The sequence below is a fragment of the Pimephales promelas genome, chromosome 13 (assembly GCF_988280905.1).
Source record: "Pimephales promelas chromosome 13, fPimPro1.hap1.1, whole genome shotgun sequence".
Lineage (NCBI taxonomy): Eukaryota > Metazoa > Chordata > Actinopteri > Cypriniformes > Leuciscidae > Pimephales > Pimephales promelas.
In genome coordinates this window covers 23,751,934-23,772,743 of record NC_142781.1, presented here as the reverse complement: position 1 = coordinate 23,772,743, position 20,810 = coordinate 23,751,934, and the positions used below count along the sequence as shown (strand labels likewise).

The 20,810-nt window shown below is 36.8% G+C and overlaps 1 protein-coding gene across 8 annotated transcripts in view; it reads right to left on the bottom strand.

Annotated features, from left to right (window-relative positions):
- nhsl1b (NHS-like 1b) overlaps positions 1-20,810 on the bottom strand; it is a 93,611-nt gene that overhangs the window by 38,135 nt on the left and 34,666 nt on the right. For 2 of the 8 annotated variants that reach the window (XM_039692374.2, XM_089118669.1), the window contains exon 2: positions 3,379-3,968. The exons of 3 other annotated variants lie outside the window; for them this stretch is intronic. In XM_039692374.2, coding sequence (XP_039548308.2) covers positions 3,379-3,700 — 322 coding nt within the window. In that variant the 5' untranslated portion in view covers positions 3,701-3,968. Of the gene's footprint in view, positions 1-3,378; positions 3,969-8,015; positions 8,165-15,916; positions 16,980-20,810 lie in introns of those variants that run through there. 3 more of the 8 variants (XM_039692376.2, XM_039692380.2, XM_039692377.2) reach the window with 3 other exon arrangements.

The following is a 20,810-nucleotide window of genomic DNA, read 5'->3' as shown; positions in this document are numbered from 1 at the left end:
GTTTGCAGTGCAGGCTGCAATATTAATAATATTATGTCTCTTAGAAAAACACATTTGACAGTAGAATGAGTTAGCATGCAATGTTAACAAAAACATTAAAGGGATTCTTCAGGATTTAGCATTAAGCTTTGTATTAGTAGGAAACCTGTAGTATTTTCAAACCACCGTGATTTCCACCCTCATATCCCCCTGAGACGAGAGATTTATGTATTTTTTGTCTGTAAAAAAATCGTCCAATGGTGCAAAAATCGTCATTTTTTGGCCAGAGGCTAAAAAGACTTGCTTTCTACAGTCGCCATTCATTGTTTACATGCGCACCTTTTGTTTCATCAGTAATCACGCCACCGGCCTTGCGTCGTTCTCCCGCAGCCTTAGCCCCACCTGCTCGCCACAGTACACATAATGAATGGCGACTGAAGAACGCAAAAGCCGAATCCCAATGTTTCTCCTGTTTGTCAGTGCTGTTTTATCTGGTTTAAACTAGTTTTTGAATCACCGAGACAATGTTCTTCACAGAATTTAAGTGCTTCCCACTGGATCTCATTAGTGGTCTTGTGATGGAGACCGATCAGCGAGTAAACTCACACTGCGCTGGCGTCCGAGCCAAGCAGATAAATGGTCAGTGTGGCACGGTTCAAACAGTGCTGTTTCGTTCCGCTTTTATCATTTTAATCACACTTTTGTTACAACTGTATCGAAGAAAATTGTTGTTAGCGTTTAACAACCAACCCTACTCTGTAACACTTTATGGACAGTATTTTGCTTTGGCTATCTACTGTACACAAGTCTCGCAGATTCTCCATGGTATCCATCTTCTATGATTTTCTCATCGCTTCTGCCAACAATGCCTGTTGGCTCCGATTTCCAACTCCTTTGAGAAATGAATCTCTTTAAACATTATTCAGTGTCCGCTCCTGCCAGTTTCTGTCGGTCCCCTGAGAGGATATACAGAACAATTGACCAACCACTGGCCACACTGCTTGCGCTCGGCTTAGCAGAGATCAGTGAAACACCTGCTCAGCGTCTTATACTGTAACTCTACTTCATCCATGACAAGTGTCACAGAACAATACAAGACTCAGAGAAAGGAAGAAAAATAACTGCCAAAAGAGAAGCAAGAGAGGACAGAGAGACAGAGTGTGAGTTTACACGTCACGTATATACACTGCTGGGTTGTTTCAACCCAAATTTGGGTCAAATATGGACTAAAACCCAAAAGTTAATTTTGAAACAACTTCAACTTACACTTTCAACTGTAAATGTATTAATTACATTTTTAACACAACAACATTTGGGTTTGTCCATATTTTATGGACAAACCTATACGAAGACTGTTAATTCAGCAGGGCATGACAGTTGTATGCTAAACACAAAGCAGAGCTGATCTGCGGAGCATCTTGAGCTGTCACAATACATTAGCTCAGACCATCAGCTCTACAATTACACTAGAGCAACCCAGATCAACTTTAAAACTAAACTCTACAGACACTGAGCACCTTTCTTGATAAGAAACAATTAGACATCAACAGCCCATGCAGTAAATATTTAAATGTATATTTTTTAATACATTTGTTAAATCATTTATTAAAAAAACAGTCTAAAGTAAACATGAGTCGAGTACTATTGTCTGTGCAAAAGATATCAGCAGGGTGATGCTATGCAGCCTATCCAAATAAATGACTAGGGTCTTATGGGTGGGTACTAGGTGGATGCTTAATGGCCCAAGTCAAATGTCTCATCTTTACATACTAAGTGCATTAAAATAGAATTCAGCTAATTTCTATTTTCTAAATGCATGTTATAGACCTTATTGTGAGCAATTCAACCGTGCATGTTTAATTTTTAAAGAATATTTTGCCCTTAAGTTGTTATGTCTAATCAATGAAAGACTTCTCCCAGGTGATGTATGCAGGACTTCTCCAATCATTTAATCTGCTTAAACCCCCGCTTGCGTTCATCTGACTACACTTTTGAGTGCAATGCTCACATCTAAAAATCAACAACCGATACATAGAACCAAACCCTACATTTTTTTTCTTTTCAGTAATCTGTTACACTTGGATTTAAGTCACAAGAAAAGATTGCTACATCCATTTCATTGTGACTTTAATGTGAGATTTGATCATATTATCATTCACTATGCAGAAAACAGGCATAACGTAAGCTAATATTTATGGCTCAAAGCTTTTTTTCCCTAACAAATGTTCTTTTTCTGTAGTCACTGGCATGTCCATTTATCTCTATACAGCTTCAATCACACAGTATGTCTTAAACCTCCTTTAAAGTCTTTTTTGTCCTTTTTATAACCTGAATTATAAAGTATCTCCATCTTTCATATCACACTTTCAAACTGAAGCCCATTCACACTCATTCATTGTTCCCCTCTTCACCTCTCCGTCCCGTTTCCTCAGATAGTAATTGACTTGAGGTGATGGGGGACACTGTATCTGGGTCAGTTCTGTCCCCTCCATCAGAATCAGGATAGGTCAGTCAGCTGTTTCCTATTGTCACGGGTTCCCATGGGCATCTGTGTCAGATCTCTTCTGCTTCTTATCTTACTGTATCTGAGCATCTGATATGACTCATTATAGACAATCAATACATGATGCAAACACATGTTTAAAGAGCCTATCTAGACAACTAAACACTATGAATGATTAAAGGCTCTTCCAAATGGGCTTAAACAGCTACATCATAAATACATTTCTCTCACCTTTCGCACTTGACTTTTCCAGCACACTTCATACTATAACCTTTAGAATCGCTCAATTGATCGATCGGATAATCATGACTGGCCAACCTTCCATATGTGTGATGCTATGAAAGATCAATAAATGGCCTTCTGCGTGATACTGAGTGAATGAAGCTAACCTTATTAAGGACAGGAAGAGAAGGGGCCCCAAGGGGTCAAGCCAAAGATATTCAGTCACATCTCTAAAGGTCAAAGGTCACAAAGTCTTAACAGAACAATCTGTGCGTCGATTGGCTTATACGCCTCAGACAAAAGCAGTCACACCAAAGACGATGACAGCGGACGCGGTATGTTCTGACACAAGCAAGCACAGTCACTAAAGCAACGTAGAAGTTGTAAAACTTCAGAAAAAGTGCTGCCTAATCAGTTTTTGTATTCACATTTCTCAGAATATCTTCTTTATGTTCCACAAAAAAAGAAAGTCATACAAGATTGCTACATCATATGTGGGTGAGATCTCTTTAAATAACCTTTTTAACACATATTCAGTGCTGTCAAGTTGCCATTGGACTGTTATTTGGACTTTTCCATTCATATCAAACTAAACTAACCACTGAATTCTCTAGAATGACACTATCCAACCTATTTCAACATTCAAAACCATACAAATATTGCCTTTTACTCACAGGGAAAGCAAGATAAAGAGTTCCTCTTGCAACAGGACTGAGAGCGAGTGAGTGTGTCCCCTTGTGATCCTTTGCCCTCCACTCTTAGCATTGGTTTAGGGGTCCACAGTGATTCGGGTCTCTGATGGACCTTCGAGGCCAGTCTGCGTCTGATGCCGCACTCGCTCCTGCTGCTGGGGGTCTGGGTTGGATCCAGGGCCGAAGACTGGAGCGGTGAGGGTTGAGTGTTGCCCATCTTGCAGGTGAAAAGGTTGGCATCCCGCTCTTGGAAGCAGCAGTCCGCTACATGCACGACAGAGAGGTGTTGAGCATATGTCAGCATGCTGAAGGATCCTCGCGGCCCGGAGCTGTCCTGGGGGCGGTCCTAGATTTGACCCCCTCCCTCTCACCCAATTCCTTCATCCGCCAACTTCAGATCTGTCCCCTGCGCTCCTGTCTTCAGTCCCGGGAGGGGGAGGGGGGCAGTGGGCGGGGCACACGAGGGACTCTCAGTGGACAAACCCCTCTCCTCCTCTCCGCACTCTTTTCTTTTGGTCTGCTTGAATGAGGCTGCTTGAATTGAATTGATTTGCGCAAACAAAAGCCGCAATCTGCAGTGTCAGATTACACACAGAGGGTTTGCATATTTAAAACAAGCAAAAACATAAAAATAAATTCTCTGCTACTCTGTAATTTCATCAACATCAAGAACTTGCAATTTAGAAAGTTTAAAATGTTAGATGGTCATAATTGTATCAAAAACGTATCTTTTTTTGTTAAAAAAAAGACAAGGAAATTGATGTTTGTTTCATTCTAATACGTTTGGATATTGGAACTGCTAAATATTAAGGGAACACTTTCCAATGAAGTCCCATTAGTTAATGCATTTTTAGGTCATGTTTGCTCTGATCATTTCATAATATTAACTTATAAAACTTTGGTTTTACTGATGTATTAGTAAATTAACATTAAAATGAATAAATGAAGAGTTCAGATGCAAAAGCCTCTAAATGCCATTTGAAATTTTCTTCTTTAATGATGATTTTTGTCAAACTTGTATATTTAAGTTCAGTAATTTCACTTAAATAACAATTAATAGGTAATTATCGTTGCCATTTAAGTGAAATCACTGAACTTAAATATACAAGCTTGATAAAAAATGATAATTCTAAGAATGATAATTTCAAATGGCACTTAGAGGCTTTTGCATCTGAACTCTTCAAATGCTTTAGAAGTATTTTGTAATGTGGTTAACTAGTTAACAAATGGAACCTTACTGTAAAGTGTTAATTATCTTATAAATATTATATATTAAAACAAATATATAATACAATACAAAATAATAAAACAAGCAAAAACATTCTCTACTATAAAGGAACTACAAACTAGAAAACATCTTAAGCTGTTAACACGTGTTACTTGAAACTGTTTTTGGGGATCTGATATTAGGTTATGTGAGAGGCTGCAGTTCTCCACCTCTCCACCATTCTCTTTATCCCACCATCGTTTTGGTCCATGTTTGGCTCCTCTTGCTCGTCTCGGGTTAATCTCTTAACCCAGATTATCAGAAAGACACACACAGTCACACAGATGTCCTCATGTTATAGGTAATTAAGCCTGAATGCTAAAGCACAAGCACCTCGCCAGCACAGAATCAGGTCGATATCTATTGGCTTAAAGGTAAACGTCAAACAATGAGCTAGCCTTCCTCTGAATTACATATTATCTATACCAGATTTAGTCTAAATCGCACATTAACCACAAGATCCGCATTAAAACAGCTATCAAAGCAATATTCTTTCTTAAAACAGAGGCATAACTTCTAAAAAATCATTCCCTTAAAAAAAAGAAGAAAAAAGAGCAATTTCCTTAGTCAAATTACATTTCCAGCATGCGAAAACCTAGCCAAAGAAAAAACTCAGACTTCCTGTACTATCAACAGTGATTAAGTTCAGTGCTATACAGTCAGGTTGTTTAATATGAGCATTTAATCATGTGCGCTAATCTTAATACAATCTGATTAAAGTGAATTGTGTTGGGTGCTGCTGCTGAGATGGCCAATTGCGTAGCTCTGACAATCACAGCTTACTAGTGTGAACAGGATTGTTTACAAAGAGAGAAACAGCACCTTCTGTTGGTGGATGGGAAATTGAACAGCATTAAACTGCATTCAAGTATTAATATATACACCATTTTGTTATTCTAGTACAAACTGAAACTAACCCACATACCCTACCCTTATCCTCTTTCCTTTCAACAGTTACAGAAGTGTGAAGTGTCACAACAAAAGCTTAAAATCTACAGAAATTCTAAGAAAATATCAGACGTTCCTCAGAAACCATGTGATACTACAAAAGTAGTTGACTGTCATGTGGCGTCTGAAGTTGCATAGCACTTAGTATGCTGTAAAATGACCAGCAAGGAATGTGGCAGACAGTAAGCGTGAGAACTGCTTGTGGAGGTCAAAGTGTAGGCGATGTCAACCTTGGAGTCACAACCTCTCATATACCACAAGCACAGGTGTCTCTGTAGTATAACAGGATCGAGGAGGTCATGGAGGGTAACAACCAAAACAGAATCAAGATTAACAAGAAGTTGCTTAACAAAAGGGTGCAACTCAGTGCTTTATTAACGCAACCTTGTTAAATGTTCTTATATGCGAAGATCTAATTAATTCATATTATTAAAATAAATGTAAAAAAATATATTAAATAAGAACAGTAATTAATAAATAAAAAATATTAACTAAAATTTAATAGACAACTTTTTTGTTTGAAAACTATTTTAACAAAAAAAAAAGAAAAGAAAAAAAAAGACATGAATTACAAAAGCTAAATTGATCTGATACTATAAATGTCACTGTGAACAAAATTCTGAACGAAAACACAAAATTTCCAAATCCAAAGGTCAAAAGGTATATAACCACCCAATTAGACAAGAAGCCTGATGTCTGATTTACATACAACAAAGTTTTTCAACAGTTTTTCTGATCTTCTAAAGGTTCCCTGTCATCATAGGCAGATGGAACAATTTAGTCAATTAAAACCAAAATAAAAACAAAAGTTAAAACTAGTCATTTTCCAGAGATACAAAATAAACAAAACACTATTAATAAAAGAAAATTCATGAATAATTCAAACTAAATCGAACCAACTACCGGAGGTGGTGCATGTGACCGTGTCTCTAATGTTGTTTTGCTTCACATGGCTGCTATGATTGTCTTACATGTCTTAACACTAGTTTATATATAGGTTAACTCTGAACTTAGGGGTTATGTAGGTCTCCCATGCATAGCTACAGGGTCTCAGTTGTATATCTAAACAATGAACAACTTGCATACATGGCTAAAAGTTACACAAACAAACTCTACACACATATCCTCACTGACACATCATCAGTATGAACACTACCTCTGGTTTCACTGGGTTGAGTAAGTGCCAGTTAAATCTGAAATCTACATTTCCCAATCAAAAGTCTCTTGCTCCATTTCACAGTAAAAAAGAAAGCAAAACATCTATTTAGTAGATCAATCTGGCGAGACCATATTTTCAAACTTTAAACAAAGAAAAAAGAAAGAAATCCAGTACATTGGTATGGGCATCTTGGGTCAAATCAAAGGTTATGCAATAAACAAACCTCCGTCTTTCTCTAATGAGGTAGATTTACTGCTTGATCTGCTCTTCCATCTGAAAATTCATGCATCGTTAAAAGTCTACAGAACTAGGGAAACATTTAGGTAGATGAGTTCAGAAATCTATTTATCATTGAAAATTATATTGGTGTCTGCCAGGAAAAACAAACAAACATCAATAGCCAATAGTTGGTCAAATGTAAATAAGGTAAAAAATTATAAATAATGAGTTGCAGTGTATGATGTAGAAATATATTATTATCATTTTTTAATTAACAAGTACCCTGTACTAAATAATTACAAATATTTTGATATATGCTTAATCCTTGTAATCTAGTAGTCATGACTAACTGAACTCAAAGTGAACAAACAACAATAGAACTATGCAAACTAATTAAACTATGTTGAAAAATATGAATTTAATAACATACATTAATATTCCTCAATAGTTGTTTTTAGGTGACAGCAGATGCAATATACGGTACTGCAAAAGGGGAGTTTCCCATAAAAATGATCTACTCTAAAAAAAAATCTTTTACATCTGACTTAATAATGCTGAAAATATCATACAGAGGGAGAAAGAAAAACAAAGAGAGTGCGAGGGAAAAAGAATAAACCGTGAGTTATCTGGGCGAACACTTGTGATGTCCACAGCACACGGGTCAGAACTTGCCACGACACATGTCTGCCTTCAACAGCTGTACACAACATTTAAAACAACAAAACCACAAACAATATGTCACTGAATTACTACTATACTGCAATATATGTCAACATGAAAATGAAAAAAGGGCAAATTGTTATAGAAAAGGGAAAGGAAAAAGGGACAAACAAAGGAAACAGAAAGAGAGGAAATCCCAAAGCAAAAAGAGGTTTTACCAACCACAACGACTCTCCTTCCCCTTTAATATCAAGCAAAAGATTACCCTACTGTCAATCATTCTCTTAAACACACACACACACACACACACGTGGACACATACAGCAAAATACTGCAGGCATGCAGACACAGATACACATGTCCCACCTTCCAGGCATGACATGGCTCCGTGTCCATTAGAGATTCCTGGAGATATCAATCCCATACCCGCGAGCGAGCCCATATCCAGATACACACACGCAGGCCAGCTCACAGGGAACATACTGTGTGCAAACTCACTGACACTCCCTCTCTGTCATTCTCTCTCTCTCTGGCTCTCTCGTTCTCACACCACAAACACTCCCCCTTTCCCTTCATCTCTTCCTTGTTTATCTCACTCCCTTGTTTCTTGCTCAATCTTTCTGCATTTTCCACTTTCAAAAACATGCATGGACACGCAGGGCACATTGTTGTTTAAAAAAAAATAACCGTAACTCTTGCGCCACATCTGAAGACAAGCCCCGACGATAGTATGTCAAATGAATGCTATGTCTGCAAAATGCAGTATTTAGAGGAAGGTATGACAAATATCACAAATCAGTTGATTCTGATTCACAATCCAGATTTTTTGGATTTCATTTTTTCACTATTTCGTACTATTTACGATTTCTGAAGAATCATGTGACACTGAAGTCTGGAGTAATGGCAGATGAAAATTTAGCTTCAGATGAATATATTATGTTATTAAATATTATTATATTATGCTGCTACTCCCAATTTATTGTTGAAATGTTGAATGGTGGCTGTCATTAAAACTTATCATGACACATTTATTCAATCAAAAGACAACACTAACAGGTTACAAATATTATTATATTTACATATTTTTATATATTTACATAAATTATATGAATATATTTAATATATTTACATGATATATTTATTAAGCAATGCTCCTTACTATAGTTTTTAGCTAACTGACAAGCTATGCTCATTGAATGGCTTTCCTGAGGTAAATATAATGTTTGTTTCACTACACACTTGTTTACAAGCTGTTTTATTGACATTTTTTGACAAAGTTGAAACACTGACTGAGCGATTGAAACATGATACATTTCAGTAAATTGTTAAGCAAGTTTCTTTCAACATACCTTCTGAGGTTCAATCATATTTGTGTGTGTGTGTGTGTGAGAGAGTTATTATAACTAGTAAAGAGGAAGAGATGATCAGGTGTGCTTCATGCAGCCGCTTAAACTGACAGTGATCTGTCATGCTACATTAAAGACATTAAAATTATGACGTCACTTTGTAGGACAACTCAGAAGTTAGCGGCGCATGGGTTCCCATCGAAAAGCTATGCATTTCCCCATAGGCTTTTGGAAAATCGCAAAAATTAAGATCTGTGTTCAACAAAAAGTTGTGACCCTTACACATTTTGTCTATCAAGATAATCTTTACAAGTTAATCCAAATTTTATACACTTTGAAGCCTATATAAAGTAAAAAAAAAAAAACACACAAGCAGACACAATAAAGTTTAAAAAAAAAACACAAGCAGGTTATAACTGGTGTGTTTTATGTCATAGATCAAAACGTGAAAATATTTAGAGGCTTTGTTCACCACAGTCCTTATTTCAGGTGATTTAGCAAACACCCATTCAAAAATCCCACAGACTTTAGAGCGAGGGAACCGGGAGTGCTAAAATGCTAACTCACTTTCGCGTTTTGGCCTACAAAGTGACATCATAACTTCGGAATACGAAAGATAAGAAGCGTGATTATAATAGTGATTATTGTGTGGGAGATGTAATAATGTTTAGTGAAAGTTTATTCACACATCAACAGATTAATAGCAGCATAGACTAAAAGATCAATCAATTCAGAATTGATTTTAGATCATCAAAACGAGAAATACCGTCAACCCAGTCAACATTCATACAAACAGTATTAATAGTACCCTGATGACCTACTTTTAAAGCAAGTCTCCAATAGATATTTTACCATCCTCACCAAGTCATGAAAGAGAAAAAAAAATGTCTAAATATTTCTTGCATAATAATAAGGAATGTCCTGTTAAAAAGTAAATACAAACACTCAACAGCACAGTGTCAGTTACACACACACCAACAAAAGCACGTGTGTGTATTTGTTAATGTTTTCGGACAGTCAGCAGTTCCAGGACAGAGGAGGGCTCAGGCTTACCCCCTTTTTGAACTGTGCTCTGATAAACCACAATCACTTAATCCCTCGTAACACTGTGTTGCTGTTATCAAACCCAGTAACAGCTTAACAGCTGTCCTGGCTAGCCATTTCAGCATCAACCCCCTTCACAGACAGCCCTGCTTGTTTGTGATTGTGTGCCAAATACACGTGGTTTTATGGAGATCTTTCACTGCTCTAAGCTATGTGCTTACAAGCCAGCTGCATGTGCCACACTCAGCTTTACTGCACATTTATGGCTGAATGCAGCGTAGACTCCGGTCATTTACAGGAGCGGACACTATAAGGTAAAGGTTTGATCACTATCGTCATCATTAAGAAGAGTATAGGGGCCAAAAGGAAATGACATCAGGTGGACTCAAAGCAAATTATTGAGTACTTAAATGGTACCTATGGGTTCATTGATTTCCAATGGAAGAGTCAAATGACCTAGACACAGAACAGACAAAAAACAGGCAAAAAAAAAAAATGCTGACGTGGTTTGGGACAGAGACAACTGATGAGCTTAGAAAAAGGAGTCTCGTTTGGAGGACTTCAATTTATACATGAGGTTTAGCAGAAACTTCTCTCCAATGGTAAGAATTGACACTGACACAGCTAATGAGCTAAAGAGTGGCAAACAGTGATGTAAACCACTTGGAAGGTGACAACAACAGAGTTTGGCAAGAGGAAAAATCAATGCTCACTAAAAGCCCAAACACACCACAGACAGTTCGAATTAGTCCAACAGGCATGAATGAGAAAGGTTTGTATGTTTATCTGGAACTGTAGAGGCCTTGAATAAATATGTCATTTGTCACTGTGACTGTGATGATCTTGTTCATGCATGCGTGTTGTATTTTGGTTCGTTATTCAATTACATGCTCTATTAATAGTTTGTATTGATGTGTGCCAGTAGCATATATACACCCTAGTAAAAGACTGAGGCAACATTATCAATTGTAATACTATGTTATTGTAAACTAGTGTAGAAGAAATGTTCATACAAAGAAATTGTATGACAAAACCACAATTTCTGCACCCTATTAAAAGGTAATGGGTCAACCCAACTAAAATTTATGTATCAAAATCTCCAAAATACTGTGTGGTTCAATTATGTCAAAGAAACGAAAATGAGCACACTGAGCACAGTTATGATGTTTAGCTGGCTCTTAAACAAAAGACAAAAAAGCACATTAAAATGCACCACACCAATTCTGCCCTACAAAGCAAAAAGGCAGTAACTGCAGTTTTGGTAAAGCATTAATTATTACAATTTTCATGACATTCAAGGCATCCTTTGTTATGTGACAAAACATCTTATCTTAAATGCGTGTCGTTTTAGAGAAAAATAGTAGTCGTTTGTACAGTAACTGCAAAATGCCCTAGCAAAAGTAATTTTTCTCAGTTCTGCACTCTGCGTAGTTACTGCCTTTTTGCTTTGTAGGGCAGAATTGCTTTAGATAAAAGGATGAGCAAATGTTTAATACTGACATCTAGTGGCGTGCCATCACACCAACATAAACGTTTTCAGTTACCAATGCCATTGCAGAAGCTTATTTATTCTGTAGAAGAGTATTTATTCTGTGCGATTAAGAATTACTGTCATTTACTGAAGTACAGAGACTGAGGTTCACTTACCTGAGTGTCACAAAGAGCAGCCAATCACAAACGGCACATAGGAACAGAGAGAGAGGAAAAAAAAAAAGTTAGATTTAAATGCTGTAGTCCAATGCAGCCATTAAAGTCAGACAATACTTTGGAAGGAGCAAAACTAAGGAAACGAAGTAGTAAATAAGTGAACTTCTGACATTTTATGAGTGTGGTTGATACACCTGAAGAAATTCTCTCTAGTATCGTGGCGTATTCTATGGAGGTTATGTCAGTGTTTACTAATTCCTCCACTTCTAAATTTTCAGCTCTAAGGCAAAATAAATCATGTTTTAACAGAGAAGTACATGAGTTTGTTTGCACTCTAAACGAAAGTGAGAAGATATAAAGATAATATCTTCAAAATAATGTCAATAAACACGTGCGCACCAAACAGACAACGTGACCAATGAAATCCGATTCAATAAAACAGGTGTGTTCAACTTGAAGCAGCGCTGTGCAGACCGATCGGTGTTTGACGCCAAAGTACCGCGAGAGCCATTAGCGAGACGGCTTAGGATGCTTTCACATCATTCTCACGGTAATTGATGTCACACACCGATGTGTAGCGCCGCTTCAAGTCGAATACACATAATGACTCTTATGAGCTGGTTCTTTAATCGTTTAAAGCAGGGATAATCAACGTTGATCCTGAAGTGCCGCTGTCCTGCAGAGTTTAACTCCAACTTCACCTTCCTTTATCATTAGTAAGTAACCCTGAAGACATTAATTAGCTTACTCAGGTGTGTTTAAATTGGGTTGCGCTAAATTCTGCAGGACAGACAGCGGCACTCCAGGATCGACATTGCCTATCCTTGGTTTAAAGACTACTATCCCATCACATCGCTGTCGATCACAAAACAAGAACCGATCACACTGAGAGAATTATCTTAGAAATTATTATTACATAATATCTGGATTAACCATGCCTTTATATCAGTATACAGACAGATTGCATTACTGAGACATTGCCACATGAATCTACTAATAACAGCCTAATTAATATAGATCTCTTACCTAACTTACTCAATTCATCTTTTATTTTACTGTACAACAGAATTAAATAAATATATTATTTAATATTTAAATACGTTTTTATTGATAAGGTGACAGACTTTTTTAGATATTTATAATTCAAACAAAAAGCATGAGGTTTAATCAAGACAATGTGTATAAAAATCCCTTGGGAAACTGATGGGTAAATAGTTTTGCTCTGGTTTGTGAATTTATTGAAATGTACCAAACCTACACAACCTACACAATCACCCATTTCAACAAAACCAACTCATTAATTAATCCACAAGCAGCAAAAGCAAAGATTGTGTCTCAAGACTTCTTGGACTGAGACATTTATCTAGAGCAGACATAGAGCCCGTCCCAGGCAGAATCAGGACAGCCACACAAACAATCAGTCAATTCACTGCCATAGTAACCGACAAAAACATCCTGACACCGGGCAGCCCGCACTCTGAAATTATGGGTCAACTACAAGAGCCTGACAGCCCAAAATTATAGGATGCATTTAAATAAAGAGCACAGGAGCAGCAGTTAGGGCAGTTTAATTAGGCCTGCGTGTACCGGCAAAGGTGCCAAAAGAATAAATACATGTTTAAATTTAGAAGCTTGTACGCTTGTTAACATCAGGATTGTAATATAGACTTAAAATTTAGGGCCTTTTGGAGAAATTTCCTGTATTGTTTTCTGCTATGGAAAAAGAGTGTATTTCCTGCCTCAGGAATGTGTGTCTGTAGTACGCATATGTGCATGTCATGACTTTAAAGTCGCCATTACATCAGAATTGACAATTCTTATCTTTTATTGAATACTGCCGTATTTATTATAAATGATTTATGTGTGCAATTCATTGTTTTTTAAAATTCACAGGCCCTCGTAATCTTTAATCAAAATTGCTTCCCTAATTCTTGCAACAACACCTCTTTTCTGATGACGTGTTTACCGATGAGAGCGATGAGATCGCTATACTGTAAGTGGCAAACAAGACTACCAATCAATTCCTGATGGACAAAATCAAGTCCCGCTCTACATTTTTCTTGCTCAAGAAGCCATTTCACATGGATATAGGGATAGAGATCACAATAGAAATATTGTATTAGAAATTAGAAATAAACTTCTGTTTCATGCTCACTTTAAATGTAATATTGTACATGCATATAATAGAAAAAGACATGTTTTTTTTTTCCTCTTTTTGATTTGCTATTCATTTAATTAGAACAGTGTGACCAAAATATATTTAATGAATTAAAAATGGTTTAATTTTTCCAATTTAAAAATGTAGGCCTAGACTCTAGATTAATATGACTGACTTCATAAAAACTGCATGCATAATAAATATAAAATATTTAGGAAAATACTGCTTAAAAAGGCTTTGAATGGAGTAGAGAATGTCACAATCAATGCTTAATATATTATGCCAATTGCTGAAAAGGGAGTGTCATTTGATAGATAAAATCTGATTTATGACTTTACACAAAATGATTCAGAGCTCTGTAGAAATGAAGACTACTATAAATGCACCAGGTATTTGTAAACCCACATTGATAAAGCGTCACTATGCACATTCTGGAACAAAGATGAATAAGCAAATCTGTTCTACAATCATGTGATTGTCAAAAGTCATGTCAAATAGAGGAGCGTGGGAGTTAACTGAGTCAGCAGTGGCAGCGGAACGAAGACTCGTCACCCCTATACAGTAACTTTACTCTACCCTGATGGAATATCTCATTAGAACTAGTGTAGAGTTACAGCTCCGCTCCAAAACCACACACACACACTCAAACTGGTCAACCAATAAACATAAAGTCTACAGGGATATCAGGGTGGAGTTTCTGCTTTCATGAGGAGTGGCAGATTTGTCATTAGATTTACAAAGCAAAGTATGTGCCACTGGACATTTAGGCCAACACAAAGAGATTTGCATGAGATTGACGATCTTTTCATCAGCTTTTGAAAATCAGTTTCAACCTGGAAAGATTAACACCTGAAAGTTTTAATTGACTCACATTTGTTTTCATACAAACTTCATATTTTAACACATGAAGAAACCAATTATATTCACAATTCTCAGCTAAAAACACCAGTATCCAAGTAGTTTTGCTTCACTTACCTCAACTCACCTTTCATGCAGAAGTTACTTTAATTTAAAAGGTAATTACAAATAAATAAAATAATAAAAGGTAATTCAGTCCATTAATTTAAAGAGCATTATTAAGACATTCAGTATTAGGGCTGAACAGCTGTATCTAACAGAGCGACTACAACTTTCCCCTTGTTTCCGCGCACACACACAGTTGACATTGGCTCTTAAAACCAAATCGCCACCAGTCGGTGACATCACCCATTTACGCAGCCGTGTAAGTCGCTATATCCGTTTTTTTTAGCACTCTTTTCCCATTTCTGAACTCAAAGCCCTCCGTTCAACTGTCTCCAGTCCAGCCCTACAGCCCTCACTTAACCTGTCGATAAGGAAGACGTGTTAACGGCTCAAACAAAGACAAACCCGCAATAAAAAAGACAGTGACCTCAGTTCTCCCTCATTGTAAACAACTTACACTCTCACTTCCTGCAAGAACAATACATCCAAAGACAATAGATGAATCTTTTAACTATTAAGCCAGACATCCCATGGAGCAAATTGATCACTACTTTATTATATACAACAAGAAAAATATCTAAATGCACCCTTTAAGCTTCAAGTATGTTTCTATAAAGGACAGTACGTGTATACTGTGCTTATATAAATTTGAAAAATGTAATGAATATGTTTATTTTAATACATTTACTATAAATCTATTTAATTAATTGTTTTATTTAAATATACATAAACAAATAAATAAATGAACAATTTATTTCCCAACATCTCATCTCAACATTCTCAGTCACAGCCACAGAATAAACCAATTACAAAGAAACTGAAGTTCTCTAATGGATTAAAAAACATTTAAAACCTAAATATTTTATTATTATTATTCATGTAGACTTTACTGACATTAATATAGAGACTACTATTAAAACATTGAATAAAAAAGGTGATTAAAACAGCAAAAAGGGATCTAAAATAACACTGAGTATACCCCCAATTTATTTTTTACCTTATTCTACTAATTTTAGATGACATTAAAGAGGAGACCTCAGGAGCCTTTCAGATCTCAGGCCACAATATACACATAATCCCACGAATGCCATGAAACCGTGTATCCTCACCTGTGTTGTGCTGGGGTTCATACACCCAGTCATCACCATCTTCATCCACTCCATGTGGAGTTTGGGAGTGTCTGTGGAGGTTGTTCTGGCTGCGGAACAGTTTACGGGTCTGCTGTGACAGCGAGGACACGCTCAGCCAACTGAGAGCACGAGAGATCGGGGCGGCCTTCTCTGTCTTGTCCCTGTCCCTCCTAAAAGACCCAGAACGCTTGTCCCTCATCATACCCTCTTAAAAATTAGGCAAAACGGTCCAGGTCAATTAAAAACTGAAGAATTAAGCCACGACTAAGCGTTTCTCACAAGCCTTGAAAGTAGAACTACATCACACGGTTTATACGTAAGGATCATGAAGTAATTGGGGTTAAAATCCATGAGGCTCCAGTGGAATAAAAGAAAATCTGTTGTCCAAAAAAATGCTTCACAAAATGAACCAAACGTAGAAATTCACTGGTCCACATCCACAGGTGTCGTTGCAACCTGGATGACAACTTTCTGTCTTTTTTGTTCGCTAGATAGAAAAAACCTCCGATGTGAGTCCTGGAAATCCCAACACGAGTGCTGCAATCCACAAGCAGTAATTAACTCAAGCAGCAGGCTGGAAAATCGCTAGTCTTCCCCCAACTGAAGCTTGAAGTCCACCAAGAAGAATGGGTCTGGTTTAAAAGCCACACCACTGTGACAATAAGACAATGTTTTTTTAAAACAAAAATTCAAGTTGCATCAAAGTTCATGAAGAATGATAGATGAGCTCGCATGTCCTTTTCCTTTTTCATTAGCCGGTAACAGGATCAGGTGCGTCTGTAGCTGTGTACCATGTTATCTCCCAGCCGCTGAGGACAGCCACCACCGGATATTCTCCTGGATTTCCAACGTCACAGCACTCACTATGCGAGGTGTGTTTGTCACTCACCTGGGTCTTCAACACACATGGCCGATACAATCACATTCGCTGAAGTCAGCCTTGCAGAGTGCCAGACCAGGCGTTCCCCTGATCTCTGGGTGACAGTTGTCCAGAGAAAGCACCCACATACTGTAGGATTCAAAGTTTAGGATTACAAACAACTAGAGCGCTGATGAAATATGACCTTAAACCAGCCCCCAACCTCTCCCTCTGATCTTTGCCCCGCCCCTCCTGTTGCACGGCAACCACGGAAGGGCGACCGGACTCTCCACTTCTCTTCCTCCTCTGGGTTTCCCTCCCTCTCTTACTATCCTCTAAGGCAGAGGCTTTCAAACTGGTGTGTAGAGAAAATATTTATTTTACAAAATGTATCCTACCACTAAGAAAAAAGTAATACGCGTAATAATAAAACAAGTAATAATAATATTTTTGTATTAATAATTAATATATGGGAAACCATATACAATGTAAAAAAATATTGTTGGTTTAACTTTAAAAATTAAGTAACCTGGTTGCCTTAAAATTTTAAGTTGATTGAAATGGAAAAAGTGAGTTACTACAATGAAGGAGATTGATTTAATCATCAGAAACTCAAAATAATAAGTTATCTGAACTAAATAAATTATTTAAGTTGATTTGACAACAGAAAAAATGTTGTGATAACAAATCTTGAAAATATATTTTTTTACAGTTTCTTTTAACACATATATATGTATTAAACATGCAGCTTAGTAAAAATATCAAGAAAAATTTCAAAGCTGCATGTTTTTCTATATATTTTTCTATACACACACACACACACACACACACACACATATTATATATATATTAAAATAATGAAAGTTTATATGCAGCTTTCTTTATATTTTAATTAATATATAATTTATTACTAAATAATTTTACTTTATATTGTCCCCTCACAAGACGATCATTATCTTTGGGGGTCCTTCCCATTACAAATCCAAGTCTGCCAAAGAAATCTGATCCTGGGTCAAAGCTGACTTGCCTTACCGACTGAAGACTTCAGGGCCAACACATCCACTGACCCATATACACAATATAAAGGACCAGCAGATCAGTCAGCTAGACCTGCCTAGACCAGAATATCCAGCTAACCACACACAAACTATGTCAGCGACGTGTGAAGGAGGAAAACACTGGAATGAAAGCAAAAGAGGTGTTTTGATAGGCAAACACACAAACATTAACACACAGCCCACAGGCAGAGAAAAATGAGGGGCTGAGAGATCTGCAGGTAGAGATTACTTAAGTAATACCATAGAATTAGCATGGTTCATGTCTAAAAAATGAGGTAATTCCATTGGTATTTTTTGTTAACTGTTTTTGTATTTTCTGGAAGTCCAAGATCTGAATTTTTTGAGCATGTAAACCAGCATTTAGTTAGTGTAAATGTATCTAATCAAAGGAGAAAATCTCTATTTTACAACTGTCCAACTTCAAAACACGTCAACATGGTAAAATCAATCAGGTTGTTTGACTTTCACATTGGGAATAGCAAACAAATTCAGGCCGTAAATATACAGTGTGGATAATTAATGATTAAACTTTCACCCCCGCAGCAGCCAGCGACACAGAGGTCCAATTGTTCTAGTAGAAAACCTCCATACATCTAATAACAAACTCCTCTCTCATAAAACACACAGCTAGATGATCCAACCTTTATCCTCAGCACTGCAATCAACGGCCCTCCACGCCGTAAATAATTCACCAGGGCCAAGCGCCCGACTGCTGAGATAAAACATAGTGAATCTGGAATAAAGACACACCAACAGCTTCTGCATTTATCAAAGCTAGCTAATTCTGTTGATTACCAATAAAGCAGTGATCTGATCAAATAGCATCATTCAAAGAGGTCAAATGCTTCAAACTAATTTAATAATTTCACAATTCGATTTTCACTTTCAGGTAAACTACTGACTAGCAAAACTTAGCGAATTAGCAAAACATCAAAGATTTTGAAAGACGTCTCTTTTTATGTTCACCAAGGCTTCATTTATTTGATCAAAAATACAGTAAAAAGTAATACTGTGAGAGTGAAATATTATTACCATTTGAAATAACTATTTTACAATTATTCCCATGATGGCTAAACGTTCAGTCTTCAGTGTCACATGATCCTTCAGAAATCAAATATGATGATTTGGTTAAGAAACATTTCTTACTATATTATTATTGCTGAAACTGTTGTTGTTTAATATTTTGTGATATATATTTTCTTCTCAGGATTCTATAACTAACATTTAGCATTGACTAAAAATAGAAATCTTCTGTAACATTATTACAAAAAAGTCATTCCAAAATATATCAATATATTATTGATTCCAACCTTTTGAACAGTAGTGAGCACAAAAACGTCCAAGTTAATACGGAATTAGCTCTATCGCCCCCTTCAGTACAATGCTTTTTACTGCCACAATAAAGCAAGAATGCATGCCAGCATACACAAACTTGAGTATGTTTCTGGCCTTGTTGTCCATTACAACATCCAATCAGCAACAGGCTTCTGCTTTGGAGTTAAAATGAGACTGATGCTACACATGTTTTGCTTGTTGGACGAACATAGTGAACCTCTGACACGCTTGTGCCATACATACTGCTGTTGACACGACAGGTCAGAGAGGAAACCTGAGCAGAGTTCTGAAGGAAGACGTGTCATGAGTCTGTGCACATGATCAGTACCCCAAAAATAGGGGGAACTGGTATATTTTTTTCCGCCGGTTCAACACCTTCACACGCTCAGACCAGACCAGCAAGTAAAGGTTTGCCAACAGTTTTTTTTTTATTTTTTTATTTATTAAATGTATCTAAAACTGTCTCTCGGATTTATATTCATTCTGTTGCACGACAACAACACGTTTCCACCACATTTTGCTTGGAGATCTTTGTTTACTAAATGAAGGGGTTTCCAAATTGGCAGGACACTTGGGAAAGGTTTTAATTAAGCGCTTACCAAGATGCCATGGGAAGGATTTTATTTTGCTCTGTCCCTACATTTATGAGTTGGGTTTATTTGTCCTTGTGAGAATGAAGAATGTCTGTGCGATTATATAAATTCTGTGTCCGTGTGTATTTGCTATTCAGTAAGCTTATGTTGGAGAATATTGCAAATATATTTGTTTAATTCAATGTGGCCTGACCACTGAATTGCAGAATTTGTACTTAAAGCAGCACTAAAGCATGCAGAGAAGGAGAGAACAGGAAGAAGCCATTAAAGATAAGTTGAGCTATCAGTGCTCTCATCACTTCTTTCTCTGCTCCTATTCACAGGGAGATCATGAGTTGACCCATAACTAACAGAACCCTCTGGGTGACATCTGACCTTTAGCACCCATGAACCTGAAAGGCTGGCCATCACCTACAGAACAAGGTCCCGCAAATACTTGTTGACCCATGGTGACCTCCTTTAACACATTCCTCTCTCTCTGGTATGCTGCGCCGGAATGAAACATGCTCCGTCTCCACACGCATCAAAATCTCTGCTCTGGGTGAATACTCTTTACTACCGATCAATAAAATCCCCCTCAGTCAATGTATATCAGTAAACAAGATGCATGCACACCCATTCAAACATAGGGCAACCTAAAGAGTTTTAATTAATAGTATTTTTTATATTTTAGAACACCATAAAAGTAAAATAATCTAATTTATTAAACAAAACAAATGTAAGAGTTTTCTAAGAGACATTAGTTTTCACAGCATAAAGATCATAGTATCATAAATTCAGTTGAGTGTGTCCATACTTCTGACTTGTAATGTAATAATGTTTTTAGCGTGAAATATTTCTGATTATAGACCTTATGCAGCCCTGTCCTATTCATCCAAGAATCCTGAAAAAAAGTATCATGGTTTCCATAAAATTGTTAAGCATCACAACTTTTTTCTTGAACACCAAATCATTAAAACGATTACAGTTATTTTAAATTGTAAGAAAACGTCACATTATTACCGTTTACTGTATTTTTTGATAAACTA